The following is a 23269-nucleotide window of genomic DNA, read 5'->3' as shown; positions in this document are numbered from 1 at the left end:
TTGGGATGATATGAATTAAAAATATTTAAAATTTGGTCAATATGGTCAACATTAATAAAAAGTAATACATCATCCACGTAACGAAAATAAAAAGATGGAATAATATTATAGTTATTTTTTAAGATGGAGAGACAATCATTTTCCAGGTCGTCCATTACAAGGTCAGCAAACAAAGGTGAAATAGGAGAACCCATTGGCGTGCCGAAAATTTGTTGATAAAAAATGTTGTCAAAAGTAAAAAAAGTATTATTGAACAAAAATTCTGTACATTGTCGAATTTCATCAACCGGGATTCGACATTTATTCATTATGGTCACAATACGTCGATCGATGCTCTGTAGTACCAACTCTAGAGGAATATTAGTAAATAGGGAGCTAACATCTAAAGACATTAGTCTATAATTAGTAGTGGGTTTTATATTTTTTAGTTTGTTTTTCAATTCAAAGCTATAATTAATGTGTGATATTGGAACATTGACTGACTTCTTGAGTTCATCGTAAATTACTTTTGCTAGAAAATATGTAGGGCTATTGATAAGAGAGACGATAGGACGTAAGGGGGCATCGACCTTGTGAATTTTCGGCAAGCCATAACATTTAGCTAGAGTTGTATCTGTGAGCGACAAAGCGTTGGGATGGTATGTTCTAGAAAGGAAGCCGTTAGAGTTGAGATTCTTTAAAATGTTAGAGGTTCTCTTTTGTAGAGAGTTTAATGGGTTTTTTGAAATAATTTTATACGTCGATTTATCAGACGGTAAATTATGCATTCTTTCCGTATAGTCACTTTTTTTGAGACAAACCGTAACGTTGCCTTTGTCAGCAGAGGTGAAAAATACATCGGGATTTTTGTTTAGAAAATTTTTTGTTGATTTTAAATTTTTTGCATATTGGCGGTCCTTTCTAGAAATAGCTGGCTTTTGTTTACAAGCATTAACGAAATATTGAGATAATTTGCCACGGATTTCGGTCTTTACTCGATCGTTCGTATCGAGGTGTGAGAGACCAACTTCTAGGTTTTTGATAATACATAAAAAATCGCGTTCACGAAAAGATGATGGGAGATTGAAATTCGGTCCAAGAGATGCAATTTCGGCGACATCTTTAGGAATGGCTATATTCGTTAAATTGTGTATTGAATCATTACTACTGGTTGTGGTGTTTGTTTTCGGTAAGATTTTTTTAAATTTTTTATGTAACGTATGATTAGATCTTCTGTAGATGGTATTTTGTTTGATGTTGACAAATTTATAATATCGTTCACGAATATTGTAGTCTAATTTTAATGACGCGATGTGATCTTTTAAACGGGAAATTGAGTTTTGCAAAAATCTAATATGTGTGTTAATGTCGCTAATTTCGAAGTTCAGAAGTTTCTGACAGAAATGTAAGGTACTTTTGTTGAAATCGGCATGTATCGGTTTGCAACGGAAATTGACACTTGAACACTTATTGTAGAGGTCTTTTATGTGGTTAGGAAGTACCCTCGCGTACCTGCATTTGAGTAAAAATCTTCGTTGTGCCATACTGGTTGATAGTTGTATGTGCCGGTCCTTCCAGCGTTTTAAAGCATTGGAGGTATGAGCCCCAAATCTCCCTGCGATGTTTTGGTAGAAGTATGGGATGGTGTCCGAGTCTTCCTCTGATCCAAGACTCATGTTAATGATTTGTTAGTATATATCAGTGCCCTCCGGTGAATTTGGAAAAAAAAAAAAAAAAAAATTTATTGTATTTTTGTGTTTGAGCCTTCCAGATCACTCATTGTGTGTTTTTAATTTTAATTTTGTAGCCTGATGAGGCTGACGCATATTGTCAGCGAAACGTTGCGCATTAATAAATCAACGCAAGAAAATTTAAATACACTTTACTTGTATTTATTTATTTTCTCACATTTCGCCCCCAACGGATCACTGATCACTTTGAATTTCCAAATTCACCGGAGGGCACTGATATATACTAACAAATTATATTAGTTTTGATTAACGGCTGATAAATTAAAATTTTCATTAATCGATAGAGTAATAATCGTGAACAATCGTTGTCTAAATTGCAGGGATTCCAAGATGATTCGAAAAAAATATTAAGTTTCTTTTATTTTCTCTTACAAATTGAATCGACGACTAAAATGATATAATTTTGCACTAGGCAACGAACCTACCCTCTGACAAGTATTTAGCTTTAACAACTACGAATTGGACCTGAATTCCTTAGTTTTCGCGGCATTAACATATATCAGTGGTCATCTTTGTACCACGATTATACTAATAAAAAGAGGTGTTGCAAGTTTTACATGCAGTGACCCACCTGATTTGGCATCTCAGAAGTGCATTAACATCAGTTTTTAATAATCAAACGTCTTCTAACTCAATAGATTTGTAAGATTAAACTATTAAAGAGATATTGTCACTTACTTCCGTGCATTATCTTCGGTCTAGTTACTCCAACTATCGTCAGTGGTGGCACTTTTTCAAACTGTTGCACGTGTTCCGTCGGTTCGGTATGGAATATACCTCTATAATAGCCGCGTCGGTCCATAATTCAAGGAAGAAAGACTTTGCTTCCGTGCAATCGTGCACACACATTCGCACTTGCACATGTACAGCAAGAAAAGAGGAGGGAAAGAGAAAGAGACAGTTTTCACACCAATTAGTCGAGACAGGATCGAGTCTCCTCCTGCCTGAGTGGAGAGAGGGAGGGGGGAGAGTCTTGACCAGCGCCGACGCATCAGAACTAATAACCTTTTGTTTTAAGTAATGAGGTCACTCTACGTCTGGCTCTCTGGAGATACTTACGTCGGCTCTCTTGGGACTCACCGTAGTAATTCTTGCTTATAGTTTTTCTGTGACCTCGTGTTTTTCTCACGTAGATTACGTTTAACGAACGCCGTGCTTTCTTGTGTGCTCTTTCTCAATCCCGCCTTCTGATCGATACGCCGCGGTATATTCACGTGTTCGCGGTCGCGACGCACCAGCGTCCTCGTGGACACACCGAAGTGATCCGTGCCGCACGCGATCAGTGGCCCAGCCACCCACGACACCGTCGCTCTCGCATCAGCGCGAACGACCAGGCGCCGACCACCAGGTTAGCGACGCGCCGTCAACGAGCAGCTCTGAGTTGCATTCACACACACACACATACACACACGTTGGCTCACATCTTTGTATTGTATTTTATTCTTAGTTTATTCAGTGTATCATTTAACGTTCGTAATATTCAGTTTAATTCAGCTGCATTTAATCCGGATTGTATTTGTTTTTTATTTCATTAATAAATTGGGTTTTTTTATGCCTCCCGGCTTTTTTCCCTAAGTGCAGTATTTTTTCTTTCTTCATCCTCTCCCTATAAACATAACTACGAAGCCTAGTCAAACCGACAAGGTTTCGAGCGTACATTTTTTGGTCCTTCGAGCCGGATGTGAGCCACGCGTTCTCAACAAAAACAATAAGTGAGGTGTTAGCCATCGTACACACTCTCTCGTGGACGTAAAGAAGAACGGCCATCAGCGTGGATTGCCTGCTCATCCGGATGCTTCCGCGCTGCTGCTAACCTGCCGCAGTCAAGATTCGCCGCATCTCAAAGATAAGTACTTTCGATTTTATTTTTACTGCCAGTAGACTTAAAATTAAAAGAAAGTATATATCACACAATCCGCCACGCGTGGTACACTCGTAGGTGTGCCATTCGTGTATAGGTGTTTTCTCGTTACGTCTTGTTAGTTATAAGAAGTGAAAAGTGCGTGGTAATTATATGTGGTGTCTCCTTGATCAGCGATTATCTCAAGCATAAAACTTGCCCACATACACACGTGCTGTTGTTCTCTTTTTTTTTCCCGCGCAGGCCTCGTGCGCTTGCATCAATTACACACGTGCGTAACATTTTTTCATTTTCCCGCCAAAGCCTCGTTTTGCGCAGAGACTTGCTTACACGTGCTGATTAATTTGTCCTTTTTTCTGCCTAGGCCTCGTGTGATTTTATATATTTTTTTTTTTTTTTTCTCTCTTCCTCTGTCTTTACTCGCTATGGCTGAACAAGCAGCGTTATTGACACGCAAACGCCCGATTTTGAAAGGGAAAATAACCGTCTTGAAAACCGCGGTAGAGGCGGGTAAGCTGGATAAAGCGAACGCGTTGCTTCATCTCGAGCGCCTTACGAACGCGTTTAATGAATACGAGTCCCTCAACGACGAGCTCGCGACGATTGATGCTGATCATGCTGAGTTAGGGCATATGGCGGGCTTAGAGGATAGTTACATGGAACTCGCGGTCCTTATTAGAAGTACGCCTGCGCCCGGGGGTAGTCACAACACAAGCCTCGGCAATCCACTCGGGCATTCAACCATCGTCGAAAAACAACGCTCTCTCAAGCTACCGGTCGCAAATCTCCCGCGATTTAATGGTGATCACGATAGATGGCTTTCGTTTAAAAACACCTTTTTGGCAATGATAGATTCGCGTACCGATATCGACGATTTAAACAAATTCTTGTACTTGAGAGACTGCTTAGAGGGCCCGGCGTTTAACAAACTCTCGCTGTACGACGCTAGCCATGAGAGTTACAAAACGGCGTGGGAAATGCTCGTTAGTGAGTACGAAAAGCCGCGTATACTCATGGGCAAACATTTCGACGGGATCATCGATATTCCAGCGCTCACGCACGCGACCTCCGAGGGCTTGATGAAAATCGTGGACGACGCCCGTCAACATCTTAACATGTTAAAATCGCTGAAGGTGACCTTAGAAAATGGCCTCGTGGTCCGATTACTCGAGAGAAAGCTGCCGGTTGATGTACGGTCTAAATGGGAGGAATCACTCGATTTTAGTACGTACCCGTCATTTGAAAAATTTTGTAAGTTCGTGAGTGACGCCGCGTTTAGATTGAGTACCCTGTCGAATGAAGCGTCGCGTCAAGGAGGTGGGTTTAATAAGCGTCCGGCAGACAGAACCTCGGCAGCCTCGAAGGCTCGCAAAACCGAAACCGGCGCGCGCTCTCTTGTCACGGCAACGATAGCTGCTTGCTCCTATTGCAAGGCAAACCATCCGATTTTCAAGTGCGACGACTTTCTGAAATTGACCGTTTCACAGCGGTGGAACGCAGTCAAGGACAAAGGGTTGTGCCGAAACTGCCTTCGCCCGCACACTGGCAATTGTACGCTTTCCCATTGCAAAGAGTGCAAGCGGTATCACAACACGCTTTTGCACTCTAACCCCACCCGTAACACGAATCCCAAGCAAGCTCCTAAGACCGAATCGTCCAACACAAAGTCCGCATGACTACAGAATATGGAGTGCTTTAGTTTAGTTTCCCACGCGCCCCGAGCTCAGCTGATGATGAGCGCAATGATTCTAATGAGAAATTCCGATGGGAAATTTATTCAAGCACGCGCGCTTCTTGACACTTGCGCAACCGCGAATTTCATAACATCTGATTTCGCGCGTCATTTAAATTTGCCAACGCGTCCATGCAACGTACCTGTAGGCGCCATCAATGAGCTGCGCACCGTGTCAAAGGGTCGAGTCGAAATTTATTTTTGCGCAATAGATAAGACTTTCAGTAAAATTTCGAACTTTTTAGTCATACCAAAAATCGCCGAAATGGTTCCAGACGAAGTTTTTCCTCGCGACTTAATTAAAATTCCCGCCAACGTACGCTTAGCCGATCCGCTATTCCATCTGCCGCGATCCGTAGATGTTCTATTCGGAGCTGGGATGACTTTATCGCTTTTTAGTGTGGGTCAATTAAATTTATCTCGTGGTAACGGCGATTTGATTTTGCAAAAGACACAGCTCGGATGGATAGTTGGAGGTGGTATTGGAGAAATAAGCGGGGACTCAGCGGTTTCTTGTAATTTAATCGAACTCACGCGTCAAATGGAAAAATTTTGGGTTATCGAGGACATTGGATCAAAATCATCGAAATCAATCGAAGAGACACGGTGCGAGGCTCATTACGTCGAACACACCACGCGCGATAACGACGGCCGTTACATTGTCAAATTACCATTCAAACGACAAAATGAGGATTTCGGCGATTCAAGGCCTCAAGCTCTCCGACGCCTCAACGCGTTACAAACTCGTCTTAATTCTACTCCCGAACTTAAAGTAGCTTACGAAAGGGTAATGAACGAATATATTGAGTTAGGTCACATGTCCTTGGTGCGTGACGAGTCTCCGAGCGGCTATTACATGCCTCATCATCCAGTAATTAAAGAGTCAAGCAGCACCACGAAGGTGCGCGTCGTCTTCGATGCATCCGCTAAGGCCAGTAAGGGCTTCTCGCTAAATGAAGTTTTAATGGTCGGTCCCACAATCCAGTCTAAACTGTTTGATCATCTTTTACGTTTCCGTACCTATCGATATGTAATCACAGCCGACATCGCGCAGATGTATCGGCAAATACTTATTCACCCCGATCACCGACGGTTTCAACGTATTTTGTGGTATCACCAAGACGAAGTGAGAGCTTTCGAGCTCAATACGGTTACCTTCGGCGTCTCTTCTGCTCCTCATCTCGCTATACGCACGGTTCAGCAACTCGCTGATGACGATGGCGCACACTTTCCGCGGGCTGCCCAAGTACTCAAAAACGATTTGTACGTTGATGACCTTTTGACTGGTGCTGATACGATTGAACAAGTACTCGAAATTCGCGACGAGGCAATTTCTCTTTTACGAAGGGGAGGGTTTGATATCCGTCGTTGGGCTTCAAATCATCACAACGCGTTGAAAAATCTTGAGGAGCAAATAATCAATTTAGATTGCGTGATCGAGACAAATACGGTTCTAAAAACGTTAGGAATCGCTTGGAACTCGCATGATGATAAAATTTTATATTCAGTCCATCTCGGTGATTCAGTCGAAAAACACACAAAGCGCTCAATTTTATCGAAAATCGCTGCTATATTTGATCCGTTGGGGCTTCTTGGGCCCATAATTTTGTATGCTAAAACGATGATTCAGGAATGTTGGAAATTAAAGTTAAATTGGGATGAGTCTTTACCGCAAGAGTTAAATTCACGATGGGGAGTTTTCGCGGAACAGCTTTCTTCAATTTCTAGTTTATGCATACCACGTCGACTTATTATTGACAATCCAACGCGCATGGAAATTCATGGGTTTTGCGACGCCAGTAAAACGGGGTACGGTGCTTGCATCTACATTCGCACGAGCGACAGCCGCGGGCGCGTACTCATTCGTCTAGCATGTGCCAAATCTCGAGTTGCTCCTATCAAGGAAGCCACGATTCCTCGGCTTGAGCTGTGCGGGGCGCGAGTCCTTGCCCGTTTGTATAAGGAGATGAGTCCCTCGATAAATCCACCAGTCGACAGAATTGTATTTTGGTCCGATTCTACTATCGTGCTTCATTGGCTTAAAAAATCACCCCAACTTCTCAAACCATTTGAAGGCAATCGCGTCGCTGAAATACAAGCGCTCGGAGATAGGATAGAATGGCGCCACGTTAGAACAGCTGACAATCCAGCCGATGCTTTGTCGCGTGGTCAGCTTCCAGGCGAATTTCTGCGAAACGATCTGTGGTTTGAAGGGCCCCTTTGGCTTCGTTCATCAGAAAATTCATGGCCAACGAACATGGTCCCCGCTGTCTCGCAATTACCCGGCTTAAGAGAATTGACGTGTCTTGTATTAAATCACTCAACTGTAAACGTTTTTTCGCGATTTTCGTCATATTCGACTTTAATTAATTCCATTTCATATTGTTTACGGCTACTAAAATCAAACACTCATACCGGTAAAAATATTAGTCCGATAGAAAGAATCGCGACGGAAAAAATAGTTCTTCGACTCATTCAATCCGAACAATATAAATCCGAAATCAATCTTCTAACGAGCGCTAAGGGAGCCAAGAAAACTCGACTATCGGAGCTCAATCCCTTTGTTGACGGAGACGGATTACTTCGCGTCGGGGGTCGATTAAGTAAAGCGCCAATAGATTCCGACCGCAAATTTCCAATACTTTTACCTTCTCGCCATCACGTGACCAATCTTATAATTCGTGAAATGCATATAAACGCGTACCACGCCGGAGTTCAAAGCACGCTTTCTGCCATTCGGAAACGATATTGGCTGGTAGACGGAAAAAACCAAGTTCGAAAAATCATTCGGCGCTGCATTCCATGCATACGATACAAACCAACCCCTCTTCAAATGAAAATGGGAGATTTACCTAAATCGCGTGTCACCGAAGCTTTTCCATTCGAGCATGTCGGGGTTGATTTTTTCGGTCCATTATTCATCAAAGAGAAGAAACACAGAAATCGCGCGCGAGTCAAAGCATATGGGTGTGTTTTTATTTGTATGGTTACAAAGGCGGTGCATATAGAAATCGTAAGCGATCTGACCACCGACGGGTTTTTGGGTGCTCTGCGACGATTAATCGGTCGACGAGCCCGGCCATCTAATATTTATTCCGACAATGGGTCAAATTTTATCGGCGCAAGCAACCAACTTCGCGAATTATATGCGCTTTTGCAATCCGAACAGTTTCGAGACAGCGTGGAACACTTCGCTTCACATAAGGGCATAACCTGGCACTTCAACCCCCCTCTCGCTCCCCATTTTGGTGGTATTTGGGAAGCAGCCGTAAAATCATTTAAACACCACTTCAAGCGCGTTATCGGGGATCAATTGCTTACATTCGAAGAATTAAATACCTTTACCATTGAAATCGAGGCTCTTCTAAATTCGAGACCCTTATGCGCTCTTTCCACCGATCCAAACGATCCGAGCGCACTGACACCAGCGCATTTTCTAGTCGGTCGCCCTATGACGAGGCTGCCGGAATGTAATTTGCTTTCTGTTCCAGACAATCGCCTTTCCATCTGGCGATTTATTTCGAAGGCCCGACAACATTTCTGGAAGAGATGGCAAGTCGAGTATCTCACGGAACTCCAAAAACGGCAAAAATGGCACACGGGAGATGATGAACTCAAACCGGGCACAATCGTCCTCGTCATCGACAAAAACATTCCTTGTGCTCAATGGAAGCTGGGAAAAGTACTCGAGGTGCATCCAGGCGACGACAAGGTCACTCGAGTCGCTACAGTCAAGGCTGGAACCTCCACGGTTCGACGCAGTGTAACACTGTTATGCCCATTGCCGACAGAAGAGAATCTGCTAAAACCCTCATGAAGATTCTCACACACACAACACACATCAATTTTGCTCGGTTACTCGCAACGCGGGGAGAATGTTCCGTCGGTTCGGTATGGAATATACCTCTATAATAGCCGCGTCGGTCCATAATTCAAGGAAGAAAGACTTTGCTTCCGTGCAATCGTGCACACACATTCGCACTTGCACATGTACAGCAAGAAAAGAGGAGGGAAAGAGAAAGAGACAGTTTTCACACCAATTAGTCGAGACAGGATCGAGTCTCCTCCTGCCTGAGTGGAGAGAGGGAGGGGGGAGAGTCTTGACCAGCGCCGACGCATCAGAACTAATAACCTTTTGTTTTAAGTAATGAGGTCACTCTACGTCTGGCTCTCTGGAGATACTTACGTCGGCTCTCTTGGGACTCACCGTAGTAATTCTTGCTTATAGTTTTTCTGTGACCTCGTGTTTTTCTCACGTAGATTACGTTTAACGAACGCCGTGCTTTCTTGTGTGCTCTTTCTCAATCCCGCCTTCTGATCGATACGCCGCGGTATATTCACGTGTTCGCGGTCGCGACGCACCAGCGTCCTCGTGGACACACCGAAGTGATCCGTGCCGCACGCGATCAGTGGCCCAGCCACCCACGACACCGTCGCTCTCGCATCAGCGCGAACGACCAGGCGCCGACCACCAGGTTAGCGACGCGCCGTCAACGAGCAGCTCTGAGTTGCATTCACACACACACACATACACACACGTTGGCTCACATCTTTGTATTGTATTTTATTCTTAGTTTATTCAGTGTATCATTTAACGTTCGTAATATTCAGTTTAATTCAGCTGCATTTAATCCGGATTGTATTTGTTTTTTATTTCATTAATAAATTGGGTTTTTTTATGCCTCCCGGCTTTTTTCCCTAAGTGCAGTATTTTTTCTTTCTTCATCCTCTCCCTATAAACATAACTACGAAGCCTAGTCAAACCGACAAGGTTTCGAGCGTACAGCACGGTCTGAATAGTAAACAGTGGAAGGAGAGTTTTGCAATTACAATACAGGGAAAATTTGGGTCCAATCCAGTCAGTCGTGTTAACATGGAAAATAATATGGTATGTAGACTGGAATCAAATGATTCAAGAGATTTCAGGAACACTACAAATAATGGAGATGGCATACAGGGCAGTAGTAGGCCAAAAAGTCGATAATAGCCAGATTGAAATGGTACAAACACTCCAGAGACAAATAACAGAGTCTGATAAGAAAAAAATACAGGAGTTGGTAGAATTAAATTTGACGCACAAAACTGACACTACAAAATACTTACAGGAACAAATAAGGATTATAACATTCCGTAATCACGAGCAGGTTCTACAGAATATATAGAAATTTGAAGACGAGGCAGGGAAAATAACAGAAGAAAGATTTAAAATATTGACGGAACCCATAGACGGCTACGACAGAGTATCAGAGATAATAGAAAAATTCAAACCATTGACTGAAGAGCCCGTGACTAGATTTGAAACAGCGACATATATAATATATTTAGCGAGTCGAGGCGTATTACATTCACCAGAAGCAACGTTAGACGTAATAGTGGAAGCAGAAATATTAGTAGAACAATTTCGACTGGACCTCAGGTTTCCAAGAGTAGGAAACACGACAGAAGAAGAGATAGCAGGAATATTAGAGGTAGCAAAAATAGCGCTTAGTAAGAGTATTATATAATATATCAAGATACCACTAGTGACAAGAGGAATCCTCCCTATGATATCACTGTTGTCGGTCGAACAGCAAGAATTTAACGTAACGAACGTGGTAGCTTACTTACAACCAACATATGAGTACATAGCAAGTAGCACGAGCAAAAAGAGATTTGCACCAATATCGTGGCAGGCAATGGATCAATGCAAAAAATTGGGTGAAATAAATATTTGTACACAAATAGAGCCAATGCAGGTAGAGAAAGACCACCTCTGCGAGATACGACTCATACTAGGTGAGAACATGGAGAAACCGTCAGAATTTCCCATTGTATTAGCCAAATTAAAGGGTACATATTGGACTTGCCTTCATGCAGGCACACTGGGCAAAGTTTTAGTCAAGTGTACAAAAATGGAAAAAAGATGGAGGAAGTTCAGAAAAGTCTCGAAGAAATCAAGGCAAGAGAAAGGATAAAAGATAAGAGAGGGCAAAGCAGAGAGAAACGCTGGAAAAAAATAAAAAATTGGTGCAGAAAAACAACAATCGGAAAAAATAAAAACGAAGAGGAGAAGACAGAGATGAAGAATAAAGCGGAAGAACTGGAGAGAGGAGTAGAAGATGTTAAAATTGAAATTAAGGAGATGTACAAGGAAAGCTTATTCCAGTCTACAGTCACGGAGAAGTAAAAGAAGAAACGGAGAGGGGAGGTGATGTATTCTCAAAGAAAAGAGAATACATCATGGAAAGAAAAAAAGTGAAAGTAAAAAGTTTTAGTGCATGTGTGTTTACAACAAAAAATTAAAAATGGGAAAGCATGGTAGATACAAGTGTAGGAAAGCATAAAGTAAAGTGACATAATTAATGTGGGTGTGTACTGGGCCCATGTGTTAAATTGTCTTAAATAGTGTAGCAGAATTACATGATTCAAGGCTGTGAAAAAGATGATAAATTATAAGTCAAATCAATAAGTGATTCTAGTGATTATAAAGACTTAATAGAGGACTTTAAGTAAAATGATAACAATAAAATATATAAAATAAAAGTCAAGTAGTAGTTGTGACGTGGTAGCTGAAGCTATCACGTCACTATATACCTATATTTTTGGGCGAGTCATTGGCGGCTACCGAGTCCTATGATACTGTATATATTTTATATACATATCGTTTCACAACACATTCTTAATGTGTGTTGTCGGTGCCGCGGACTACGAGCCAAGAGGAGAGAGGAGGACGAGAGGCAACGAGAGAAGTTGACGGTGTGTGAGGTATGGTTGGGAGAGTGTATGTGTAAGAAAGAGAGGAAAGATATAGGAGTTCGCGACGCGTCGGGAGGAAACCGAGGGCCAGGTTGTCGCATCAGGAGTTTAGTTTTGGAAACCTCCAACGATTTACCGGATTTTAGGAACGTTAGAGGTTCCGTGGTGCGACGGGAGGAGCGCGCTCGTCTATGCAGACTTACTGCATAGTATAGCATAGTCAGTACCGTGAGAGGCATCAGAGAGAGCAGAGTCAAGGAGGATTGCAGGAATCACGAGAGAGAGAAAACCAGAATAGTGACGAGCATCCACGAGACCAGAACGGGAGATATTTCAGAGACTATCGGGCAAGAGCAACAGAGATCGCCCGAGGCCGAGAGCATTGCCGAGCCGTCACGACGAGTGAGACGAGTTCCAGGTAGTCGTACCCTGCAAAGATAACCAGGAGGTAAGTGTGCTGTAAACAGTGCACCGGGTGGTATACGGGATAGTGTTGGGACGATCCCAGCGGGCGCGGATGAGTGTGTGTAGACGTGATAAGGGGATGTAGTCGTGGGTAGAGGTGTTATCAGAGTTCAGGGCATTCGAGAAAGGTCGAGAGACACGAGGTGTGAGTGGGGTTGTGTGCGAGCGTGTGCGTGTGAGTGAGAGATTCAGATACAGGTCACCGCCAACCGAATAAAGGTTAAAGCCGGCGGCGGACGACCAGGAGGCGCTCACCCCAGGATATTTACCTCGAGGACAGTGGAACAATATATATTTATACATATATATACAAATATATACCTACAGAGAGAGAGAGAGAGGGAGGTGGGACTTGTAAAGAGTAGAGAAGGGAGAATAAATAGCGCGCGCGCGCTGTGAAAGTGATACCAGGGAGTTATTTTTTTTTGTGGTTGGTGCCCCGAAGTCCCCTTCTAGTTTTCTTTTCAGGAGTGTTCGGCGTTCCCGAGCCGAGCACCAGCGGCAAACCTCCCGGAGGAGAGGAATCCAGTAGAGAGAGACGAGGAGGAGTAAGTAAGCGAGTTTTTGTGAGGAAATTCGGGACGGCTGTTTTCCCGGCCGAAAAATTCTTGTCACATAGTTGTCTTTGTATTAGAATTTTTTACAATCGCTTTTGATCTCATACTTTATCCATAGGTAAAATACGTTTCTCTCTGTTTTTATTCTTGTAATGATGAAAAAAATTAATGTTTTCGTAATTAGAATTAACTATAATAAGATATTAATAAGTAAGAATAAAAATATATAAATGCAAAACTCGGCTTGTAGTCAAAGAAAGTTAGACAAAGTTCTAAAATAAATAAATAAATAAAATAAATAATAAATATTGGACTTGCCTTCATGCAAAAAACCAACACGCATTCAGTACCGGGAGAGAAGAAAAAGCACACATGCAGTGCAAAAACTCTGACCACGAGACACTAAAAGTAACACACGCTGGAGATATAAATCTGGCAAGAAACTGCATAGCCTAAACGTTAGAAACAAGACTGGAATCGGGTCAAGAGAAAGGTCAGCGCCAGGTAGTCCATTTTGAGGATCCGAATTTTAACTTGAAGAAAATAATACAAGGGATAAAATTGGTGAAAGGGGATGTGACGCTGAATCTAATAAAAACAATAATAGAAAGAGATGGATTGCAGGAACTCGGTAGTCAGGAACACGGCCTCGAGGATATATTAACAGCGGGTACACAGCTAGGCAATAATCTAACGTGTACGTTAAATAGATCAAACGGAGGAAAAATTTTCTGACAGGGAAAAGTACGCATGGATGGCGGCAGAAATAGCGCTAGGCACGGCAGCAGGGTCGTTCAGATTCCTAAAGTAGGGGGTTCCTTTAGTACTAAATTTATTGAGAATGTTTACAGGCAGGAGAAATAGAGACAACGACGCGAGAAACGAAATGCGATGAATCCTATATCGCTGCAACCAACAGTTATCCAAGTACGGGGTGATGATTAAAATAAATGTGTTAATTCAAATTCTTCGAATCTCTTTTATTTTGCATACGCATTAAAGCCATTATAATTCACGTAACAGCAAAAAAAGGTTATAAAGTTTTGTTGAGTAATCAAGTTATAATTGCTAGACACGTAGAGGTCGTTGAATATAAAATAAAAATAATATATTTAAATGAAAATTTAAAAAATGAGATTTCTAAAAATAAGACCTTAAAAGAAAATGACCATAAAAATAGCTATGTAAATAGAAGTGAATCTAAAAATAACGATGCTAATGCAACTATAATTAAAAATGAAAACGTACAACAACGACTAAATTCTGGACAAACACACAAAAATAATAAATTACAAATTAGGAAGTCAGAAAGGCAAGAAAGTCTAATTGAAGAATATGGTAATCTAATTACACACGTTATTTATGTTAATTACATTAATTATAATCTACCCAAAACATTCAAGGTGATAAGTTATAAAGAAGATAAAAAATAGCAAGAAGCTATGAATCTGGAAATAATTAATTTCAGATATTAAATGGATATACAAGGAAAGGAATGATGATACATATAAAGCTAGCTTAGTAGTTAAGAGGTTTTCAGTATAAAGAATTATTGGAAATGTTTACTCACCAGTAGGAAAAATGCAGACATTAAAAGTCTTGTTATCATACCGTTATCAAAATGATTTATTCATTGAAAAAATTAATGTCAAAACAGCGTTTCTAAATAGAAAAATTAAATCTGACATATAGCTTGTAAATGAAATCAAGCATTGTGAAATGGAGTATGAAACATTAAATGAGTTTATAAAAAAATTAAATTTCAAATGAAGTAATTGAGACTTTTGTCTTTATATTAAAAACGAAGGATTAAATCCAATTTAAATATTAAAATTTGTAGATGAATTTTTAATTTGCTGTAAGGATTTTGAGAAGATGAAATTAATAAAACAGAAAATGATGAAGAAATTTATTACGAAAGATTTGGAAAGAATTAAAGATTACATTGATATTGAAACGAATTATAAGAAAGATAAGCATATTATGAAATTAAGTCAACAAAAATATATTCAACTAGTAACACAAAAATATAAGCTAAAAGAAATACAACTTTATGACACACCAATGGAAACAAATTTAAAGTTAGAAAAAGCTAAATATTGTAAAGAACAGATAAAATGTACAAATTTAATAGGGAAACTATAATAAGCTATTAATAACTAGTTCTTAGTTACTCAATAGTATCTATAAAAATGATTTTTTTATTGTAACACATCTATAATATACCCTAATTTTAGTTAAAACCCTTGTTTTCTCGTAAGAAACCGTGTTCAACTGTCATTATTGAACAATTATTAGGTATTTTCGGGGACCGAGATTGGGCGTACGCCATCGACCCACGCTCGCCTGCGCTCGCCTGAACTTAACCAAAAAACGAGCATTCTTTGGGTGAACGCGGGCAACCCACGTTGGGAACCAACTGATAGATATAGATACACACGCTTGTGTAATACGGTAAGGAATTTTTGCTCTCGTCTAATTTAGACATTACAATTCCGTACCTGAGAATCCCTCAAAAGAACAGTCGGCAGAAAAGATATCTAAAAAAAAATCCTGTTACTTGAATTGCATGAAAAACTGACACAAAAGATTTTAAACACGATCGAATTATTAAAACTGCATGATAGTAAATATAGTACATTTAAGATAGAAAAAAGTATAAACTTTTATGATGGATAGATTTTATACATGCGTATATATGTACAATATATAGTATGTAAACTAATGATTTTCGTTTAATTTAATTTTTCTATTCTTTTTGATTCAAGTATTTAAATTTATTTTAAAAAATTGTATGTTCCTTTTCGTTATTTCGTTTTTAAATTACTATGTATCAGCGCAGCTATCTCTAATTATATGCACTTACTCACGTCTTGATGTTCGTCTGTTAACTCTCTCCTTCTTTCGCATGCTGTTTTTTCCTTTGTCCGCTCTTAAATTAACTCATTTTTCGATCGATTTAATAACTCACATACCTTTGCAAGTACAATTTAACATTGGTACAAAATACTTGGTAGAGCGTAAGAACAGTATGGAAAAAAAGAATGGGATTTGAACGTTTTGTCCAGGATCGTCGGCAGATCAAATCCTAGCCTTTTCTACCATATTTTTCTTACGCTCCAACAAGTACTTTGTACCAATATTAAATTAGATTTTTTTAGCTATGTGACTAATTAAATTGGTTGAATAATAAGTTTATTTCGCGTATTTAGGATCCATCAAAAAATAGTGTGCGTATTGCACAAAACACTTAGTACGTATTACATGTCGTAGAGAGCGGAAGCTATTTTTTCATCTACCAAATATTAAAAATACTCAAAATACTCTTTGTATTTAAAATAACTATAGTTTATGTGTATGATGGAAAATATAGTTATAAAGATAGGTAAGATAGTATTTAGTAATAAATAATATAATTGATTATTAATATCATACTGAGTTTTTATGGTACTTAACTACGTGCGCACATTCCATAAATTGACAACTAATAGAGGTAACAATCTTTTTTGGCATTATTTAGAGTTTAATGGAACTGACTGGTAATCGTTTAAATACGTTCAATGGATTAAATTATTTTTCTATGCTATTTAACGAATTATTTTGCATATCAGGCTACAACAGAGCGTAGCTAAGCTAAAAAATTTTTAAGTAATTTTGTATTGATTTCCTTGCCAATACATGGTGGATGCAAACTAGTCGATAGAGGTTTTCTCATTCTCAAGCCAATACATATTCTCATATGATACTAAAAGTTTAAAATACTTTTTACAAACCGTCGCATTTATGAAAAAAAAATACTACATTGATTAGTCTAAGAAATAGTGCTATCTATATGAGTTTCACCGCTTTTAAACTTACTTGGAAACCGTATTCAACTAGTATAACATTATTTGGAATGCTCTTGAATTCCGTCTTGGAGTGTAACCCATTTGAACACAGTAATACAGTTGTATCGCAATTCAAGTTAAGAATGTGCCATAGTTGCTGAAGACTAGAATATGATTCTAGCATTTCAGATATGTCTGTTTCTATGGTCTCGTCAACGGATATAGAACAATCAAATGTACTTGGTTGCACCAACAAGTTAGCCAGTCTGGGTCCTATATGCACATAGCTTAAACTTGGAAATGTAGACAGCAATTCTTGGAAAAGTGGCCACATTTGTGACAAATGTTGAAGACTTACGTTTGAATCTACATCAAGTGCTGGCACTAATTCTAAATGTCGATCTCTATATCCAGAAAAAAATAAAGTTATTTGTAAAATTCAGATTTATTAAAAACATTTCTAAAAATTTATCGATAGCTTTACCTGCAATATCTATCAAGCGTAACCATTTCCGATCTTGAGTAGCATAACTGCCAATCGCAACTTGGTGTTAGACGAGAATAAAGATGAAGATGTGACAATTTAAAAGATGACCACACGTCAATGATGTGCAATAAGTAATCTAATGTTGGAGCTCGTCCTCTCAACGACACATCCAACAATATACCTCTGTGACAAAATCGAGGACTGTCTTTAATTAATACTGCTTCAATTTCACATATTCCGACATTGCTAGTGCGATTTCTGCTCAAGCGTAGTATTTGCACAAAAGTACAAACGGCATAATGTAATCCAGCTAAACTACCAGCGCTGACTTTTATTGAATTTTGAGATATGTGTAATTGATAACCCTCAGTGACATTGAATAATTTTCGGTTCACTATGCACTCTATTCTCTTATCACAAGATATTCTACCAGATCCAGGCTGCACCTCACCAATTTTTACATCACAGCCTAATTCTAGTAAATGAGATCTGCTAATTTCCCAAACATCTAATATTTTGTGTATTGATTCACTGCTCTGTATTTTGTAAATATAAAAAGGAAAAAATTTAATTAATTTCCAAAAATAGTTTTTTTATTTGTAAGTTAAGTTAAATCAACGTACTTGAATAATAGAAATTAAAAGTTCCTTTCCTACAATAAATGGAGGTGAAGTATGTCCAAGTTCAATTATACATTTAGGCTCAGGCCAAATCAACTCATAAATACCAGTATTTATAACTGAGTGTTGAGTTCGTAATGGACTATTACAGCCTGGCTCTTTTAAGTCTTCAGTACATGACAGAATTTCAAAATTGTTTTCTAATGATTTTATTGATTCCGTTGATAGAGGCTGATGTGTATCAACTAGATTATTTTTTGGCGAATAGTGTGTTTCCAAGGTATCTTGTGGTTCTGGAGGGCTGTATATACTTTCTCTTTCCTTTGATGGCATTTCAATTAAATATTTTTCTATCAAGCTCTGTATCAGGTTGTTATGCCTTGACAGATCATAAGCAGTTTTACCACTAAACGTACTAAAAATATGTAATATTATTGCAACAGTCATTATTATTATTATTGTAAGAAACTATTTAAAAAAAATTATTTTGCTTACCCTTTAACTGCTTGAATAAGAGGATTAGCACCATTGCTCAATAAAATTTGACATATATCGATTTCTGATCTATTTACAGCTTCATGCAACGGCGTTGCACCACAACCATTTTCAGCATTCACATTAGCGCCTTTTTCTGAATATTACAGAACAAACAAAAAATCAACGGAAAAAGTTGTACTCTCTTTGCAAAAGTATTGTAGGCAACTGAGGTGAAAGATCTTTTCCTCTCGAGTAATGAACACACTTTCATCATCCACTGAACTATTAAGTGGATGAAGAAACGACCACTGAGATATCTGATGCTTTTATACATTCATGATCAATTAACATTCATCGCTTTAATTACCGTAAGTTGTAAGTTTCATCGTGATTCGCTCATGATGATTACTACTCGAGCAAAAAATCGTACTCTCACCTTAGCTACACAACATACTACCAAGTTACCTACTAATATAAATGAAACACTAAAATCATACCTGTCAAAAATTCTACCATATTTTTATTGCTGTAGCAAGCCGCCCAATGCAATGAAGTATTTCTACTTGCTTCTGAGTCCCATGAATTAATGTTTATTCCAGCTGATAACAACCTTTGTACCCTCTCAATACTAAAATAAAATTTATTTCAATTTAAACTTAAATCACACTTTTATGATCTACCAAAAAAAAATGTTAGTTTACTCAGATGATGCTGTAGCTCTTAATAGCTCTTCAATATAAATTTGTCTAATTCTACTATTAGCAGCAACATCTAAAGCGTTACGACCCTGAATATCTGTAACAGCTGGATCTGCGCCACAGTTCAACAATGTTCTTACTACATCGACTTGATTGTGCTGTATGAACGGAAAAAAAAACGAAAACAAAATTGTACAAAGACAAATTTATTTATATATGTGATTACCACAATGTTCTAAAATTACCGCAGAGGCATATAATAATGGAGGTCCTTCTTCAAAAAGTGATCCATTTAAAATCTTTTCTTTTGTTATTCCGTCACCAACATCATTATCTTCGCCTGGAAAGACATTATTCAAGTTATTGTATACAAGATAATAATAACAGCAGTAGTAGTAGTAGTAGTAGTAGTAGTAGTAGTAGTAGTAGTAGTAGTTGTAGTAGTAGTAGTAGTAGTAGTAGTAGTAGTAGTAGTAGTAGTAGTAGTAGTAGTAGTAGTAGTAGTAGAAGTAGTAGTAGTAGTAGTAGTAGTAGTAGTAGTAGTAGTAGTAGTAGTAGTAGTAGTAGTAGTAGTAGTAGTAGCAGTAGCAGTAGTAGCAGAAGTAGTAGTAGTAGTAGTAGTAGTAGTAGTAGTAGTAGTAGTAGTAGTAGTAATAATAATAATAATAATAATAATAATAATAAAAATAATAGTTATCACTCAGTGTAAGAAGCTATAATCCACTAGTAGTGTTTATATGTTTTTACACGCTAATCACAGACTCTGATAAATGGGTTTTTGATAATTTCTCACAATTGTTAGGAGTCACTTAAGTGAATTGATTTTTACCGTAAAGCTTCGGTAATTTTTCCCCTGAGTGAAGAAAAATATGATATTAGAGGTAGGTAATATAAGCCCCCTAACTCCTTACCGCAAATGCTTAATCTCGCAAAACTGTATAAAGGATTTAAGCACACTAACACGGGTTGTGGAGTTTAAATAGAAAATGGTTTAATTTTTTTATGTACAATGAATAAGCTAATTGCCTCAAAAAAGAAAAAATAACTTGCAATTTGTAGGTAAAAAAAAAAAAAATAATGAAAATAACTCAACTAGCTCGATAAAAATTATTAAGAAATGCAATTCCACGCCCCCCATCATCCTTAAACCCATTAACCCTTTTACCTCAAGTGCATTAACCCCATTATCTCGTACTCCGAAGTATCTGTTTTTACATACCTTAAAAAAGCTTTTTAAAATAAAGATTAAAAAAAAAAAAGAAGGAAAAAAATTTATTAACTGTCTTTTGGAGGCCTTTAACATGGGCTTTGGGGCCAAAATGAGAGCAGCGCCGGTCATGCACCTGACCTATTAATTTTGTACAGCAATTTGAAACAACGCTACCTTCAGGAGAAAAGATTTCGATACTAATTAACAAGAATACTCAGCCTCTTATGGACACTAAATCTAATATAAATGTTTATGTTAACAATAATGTATCTTTAACAACTAAAATAAATTGTTTCAGTCCCAAAAAGAATATTCATAGCTAAAAATGCTTTTTTTATAATTTCATAAAAAAAAGTAAATTTGTCGTGTGAAATGCATATAATATATGAATGAGCATAATAAATATTACTTTTCAATGTGCGGATTTAAAGTATTCCACGAAATAAATCCATATTTGAGAAAAACCGAAATACTCACTAAGAAAATACAACTATGCGATTTAAAAAAAAATTGTATTATTAATGAACTGGTAAGTATGTATTTTTAAGTTCATGAGTATACTGAACACCCAAAGAAATTAAGTCAGTTGTATAAGATACATCATGATTGAAATGAACGCTTGTATTGTAAAATTGTAACAGATCATTGTCCTTAAAAGGCTGTGTATTCTTAACAGTTAGTAAGGACATATTTATATACATATAAATTCCATTTTGATGTGACTCTTCCATCAGGTTACGTGTTAAGGAGGCTTGGGCGATTTTGAATTAAATGCTGGCTAGGTCTGAAATTCAGAGATTATATAGATAAAGTTTGCTAGATTTTTTTAGGAAAACAAAATAGGTAGGTCAACACATTTATTTTCGAGAAAATCGCTTGTGAAAATTCGTCATTTTAACACGCAACCTAACGGAACCCGAAATTCAATAGACTACCTTACCGCAATAAAAAGCTGTGGGCCCACACATTAAATTGGTACATGTACTTGAAAGTATAAAGAATCTATTATTTAAAAAAAAGAATAGGATCAACACGTTAAATTTTGAGAAAATAGCGAGGAAAACATCGAACATGAGAATTGTTTTGTTCAGCTACTTTAAGTACGCATGCGCTGTACATTCATAAACATACAAGCATGAAAATTTGAGTCTAACACAAGTATAGGTATATAATAGCAGATGAGAGCAAGAGAGTACAGTGCTGTCAGCTTTGTCGTGGCAGGGCCGTCATCTTTACACAAGGTACCTCGGGAAAACTAATAAATTTTTTAATATCGATTTTCCCAATGACTTTTCCGCGTATTATTGCTATTTTGTTAACACATGTGTATAATCAAAATGATTATAAAAAAAATATTACAAAGGATCATTTGTATGACAAATACCCCACAGGGGCCCCTCAATAGATACGACACCAAACGCCCAAGCCCCCTTAAATTGAAATTTTTTCAACTTTTAATATCTAAAAAACGGTGATGTGAAACGGTCTCAAATTTTACATGTGACTTTCTTACAGCATAACGAATATTCTGTTAAAACTTTAGGAATATTCTACTAAAAACGCTATGTCTAATGAACGTCCTTAACTCCAAATCTCCGCCGTCCGGCTAAGCTTAGCTCAGAGGGCGCGAGCGAGAAGAACCTCCAGCTAATTAGTGCAGGCGTTTGTTACCATCCGAGGTATTATTTTATTAATTATTACTTATTAAAATAATAAATTTTTCTTTAAATTCAATCGTTTTAAATAAATTTGATTTTTTAAATATTGTGCGCAGCTCCGACTTCAAACTTTGCGCTTAGTAGTACTACCTACCGCTCGCTAGGTTGCAACTGCTAATTTCTGGCAAACATCACAAGTAAGAAAGTAGCTAATAGTATATAAGAAAGGCCACGAGACGACCAATGAGATCGCTTGAAAGATCACGTGTAATGCATGTATCTCACTGTACCTACTGTTAATCATACGAAGCAATGGAAGTAAATCGTACAAATTCAATAAATATCACTGTCCGTAAAAGTTCTTGCCTTATTTTCTTTCCTCCTCTATTCTTCGCTCCTCTTCTCATTCTTCAGTCTGTCTCGGATGCTCATGACCTCTTCACCGCCGCCCAACCAAGAGTGGAGGCAATTGACCCCGAGACAGCGCATTGACAACTGCCTTTCACAGGAATACGTCGTAATCACCTGCCTAGAGTTCCTTCTGAAGAAGCCTACCCGAGACGTAGCCGTCCAATTTCTGGAGAACTTCTTTGAGGCTACCTCCTCAAATACTCCCAGGCCGACAAGGGGCGATCCCACCCAGAGAATCAGAACCACCCCTATCAATTCAAGTGCCTTCACTCCCCGAAGGCAACCCCCCTCCGCTATCCCGTCACCGGCTACTAGCCCGGAGCCAACAGAACGGCCGAAACCCTTCGTACGCAGTGTGGTCCTGGTGTTGCCTATACTTCAGGATCCTGAAGCATTTCGGCATCGGGACGATCATCGAGGTGAATCAAAACGACCCCGACGAGGGTAGAAGTGTTATAACATATATATAGTTATAAGAACTTTGAAAAAAAAAAGTTTTGAAGATATATCTATACACTAATCACCCTGGTGGCTAGACCATCCAGCTCTTTAAGAATTACTGCAAAATCGCTACACACCTACAGCAATCCGGACTTTAACAGGACCAGCGAACTTACCGCTCCCACGGCTCAGATGTGATACCACCATCGTTAATTGATTTGAAGGGACGTTTCGACGCCTCGGAAAGCGACACTGGTAACTTCCCCTATCAGTTCAACGCCGCCCACCCCAACAAGCTGCATTTAACACGTTAAAAAAAGTATCCTTTTCACTTTTTAGTGGGGTAATTAGCAAAGAAAT

The 23269-nt window shown here is 38.7% G+C and overlaps 1 protein-coding gene across 3 annotated transcripts in view; it reads right to left on the bottom strand.

Moving 5' to 3' along the window:
- LOC106645899 (uncharacterized) overlaps positions 1-23269 on the bottom strand; it is a 162758-nt gene that overhangs the window by 104426 nt on the left and 35063 nt on the right. For all 3 annotated transcript variants that reach the window (XM_089590977.1, XM_089590976.1, XM_089590978.1), the window contains exons 2-8: positions 19435-19529; positions 19193-19347; positions 18989-19119; positions 18510-18645; positions 18018-18429; positions 17392-17930; positions 16939-17311 (exon numbers count right to left, since the gene is read on the bottom strand). In XM_089590977.1, the coding sequence (XP_089447103.1) occupies positions 16939-17311; positions 17392-17930; positions 18018-18429; positions 18510-18645; positions 18989-19119; positions 19193-19347; positions 19435-19529 (1841 nt within the window). The remainder of the gene's footprint in view (positions 1-16938; positions 17312-17391; positions 17931-18017; positions 18430-18509; positions 18646-18988; positions 19120-19192; positions 19348-19434; positions 19530-23269) is intronic.

This window comes from Copidosoma floridanum, unplaced genomic scaffold (genome assembly GCF_036245765.1).
Source record: "Copidosoma floridanum isolate Cflo_tuat_1 unplaced genomic scaffold, Cflo_Japanese_pri ptg000013l, whole genome shotgun sequence".
Lineage (NCBI taxonomy): Eukaryota > Metazoa > Arthropoda > Insecta > Hymenoptera > Encyrtidae > Copidosoma > Copidosoma floridanum.
The sequence above is the reverse complement of the archived record's forward strand: the minus strand, read 5'-3'. Positions and strand labels throughout refer to the sequence as shown.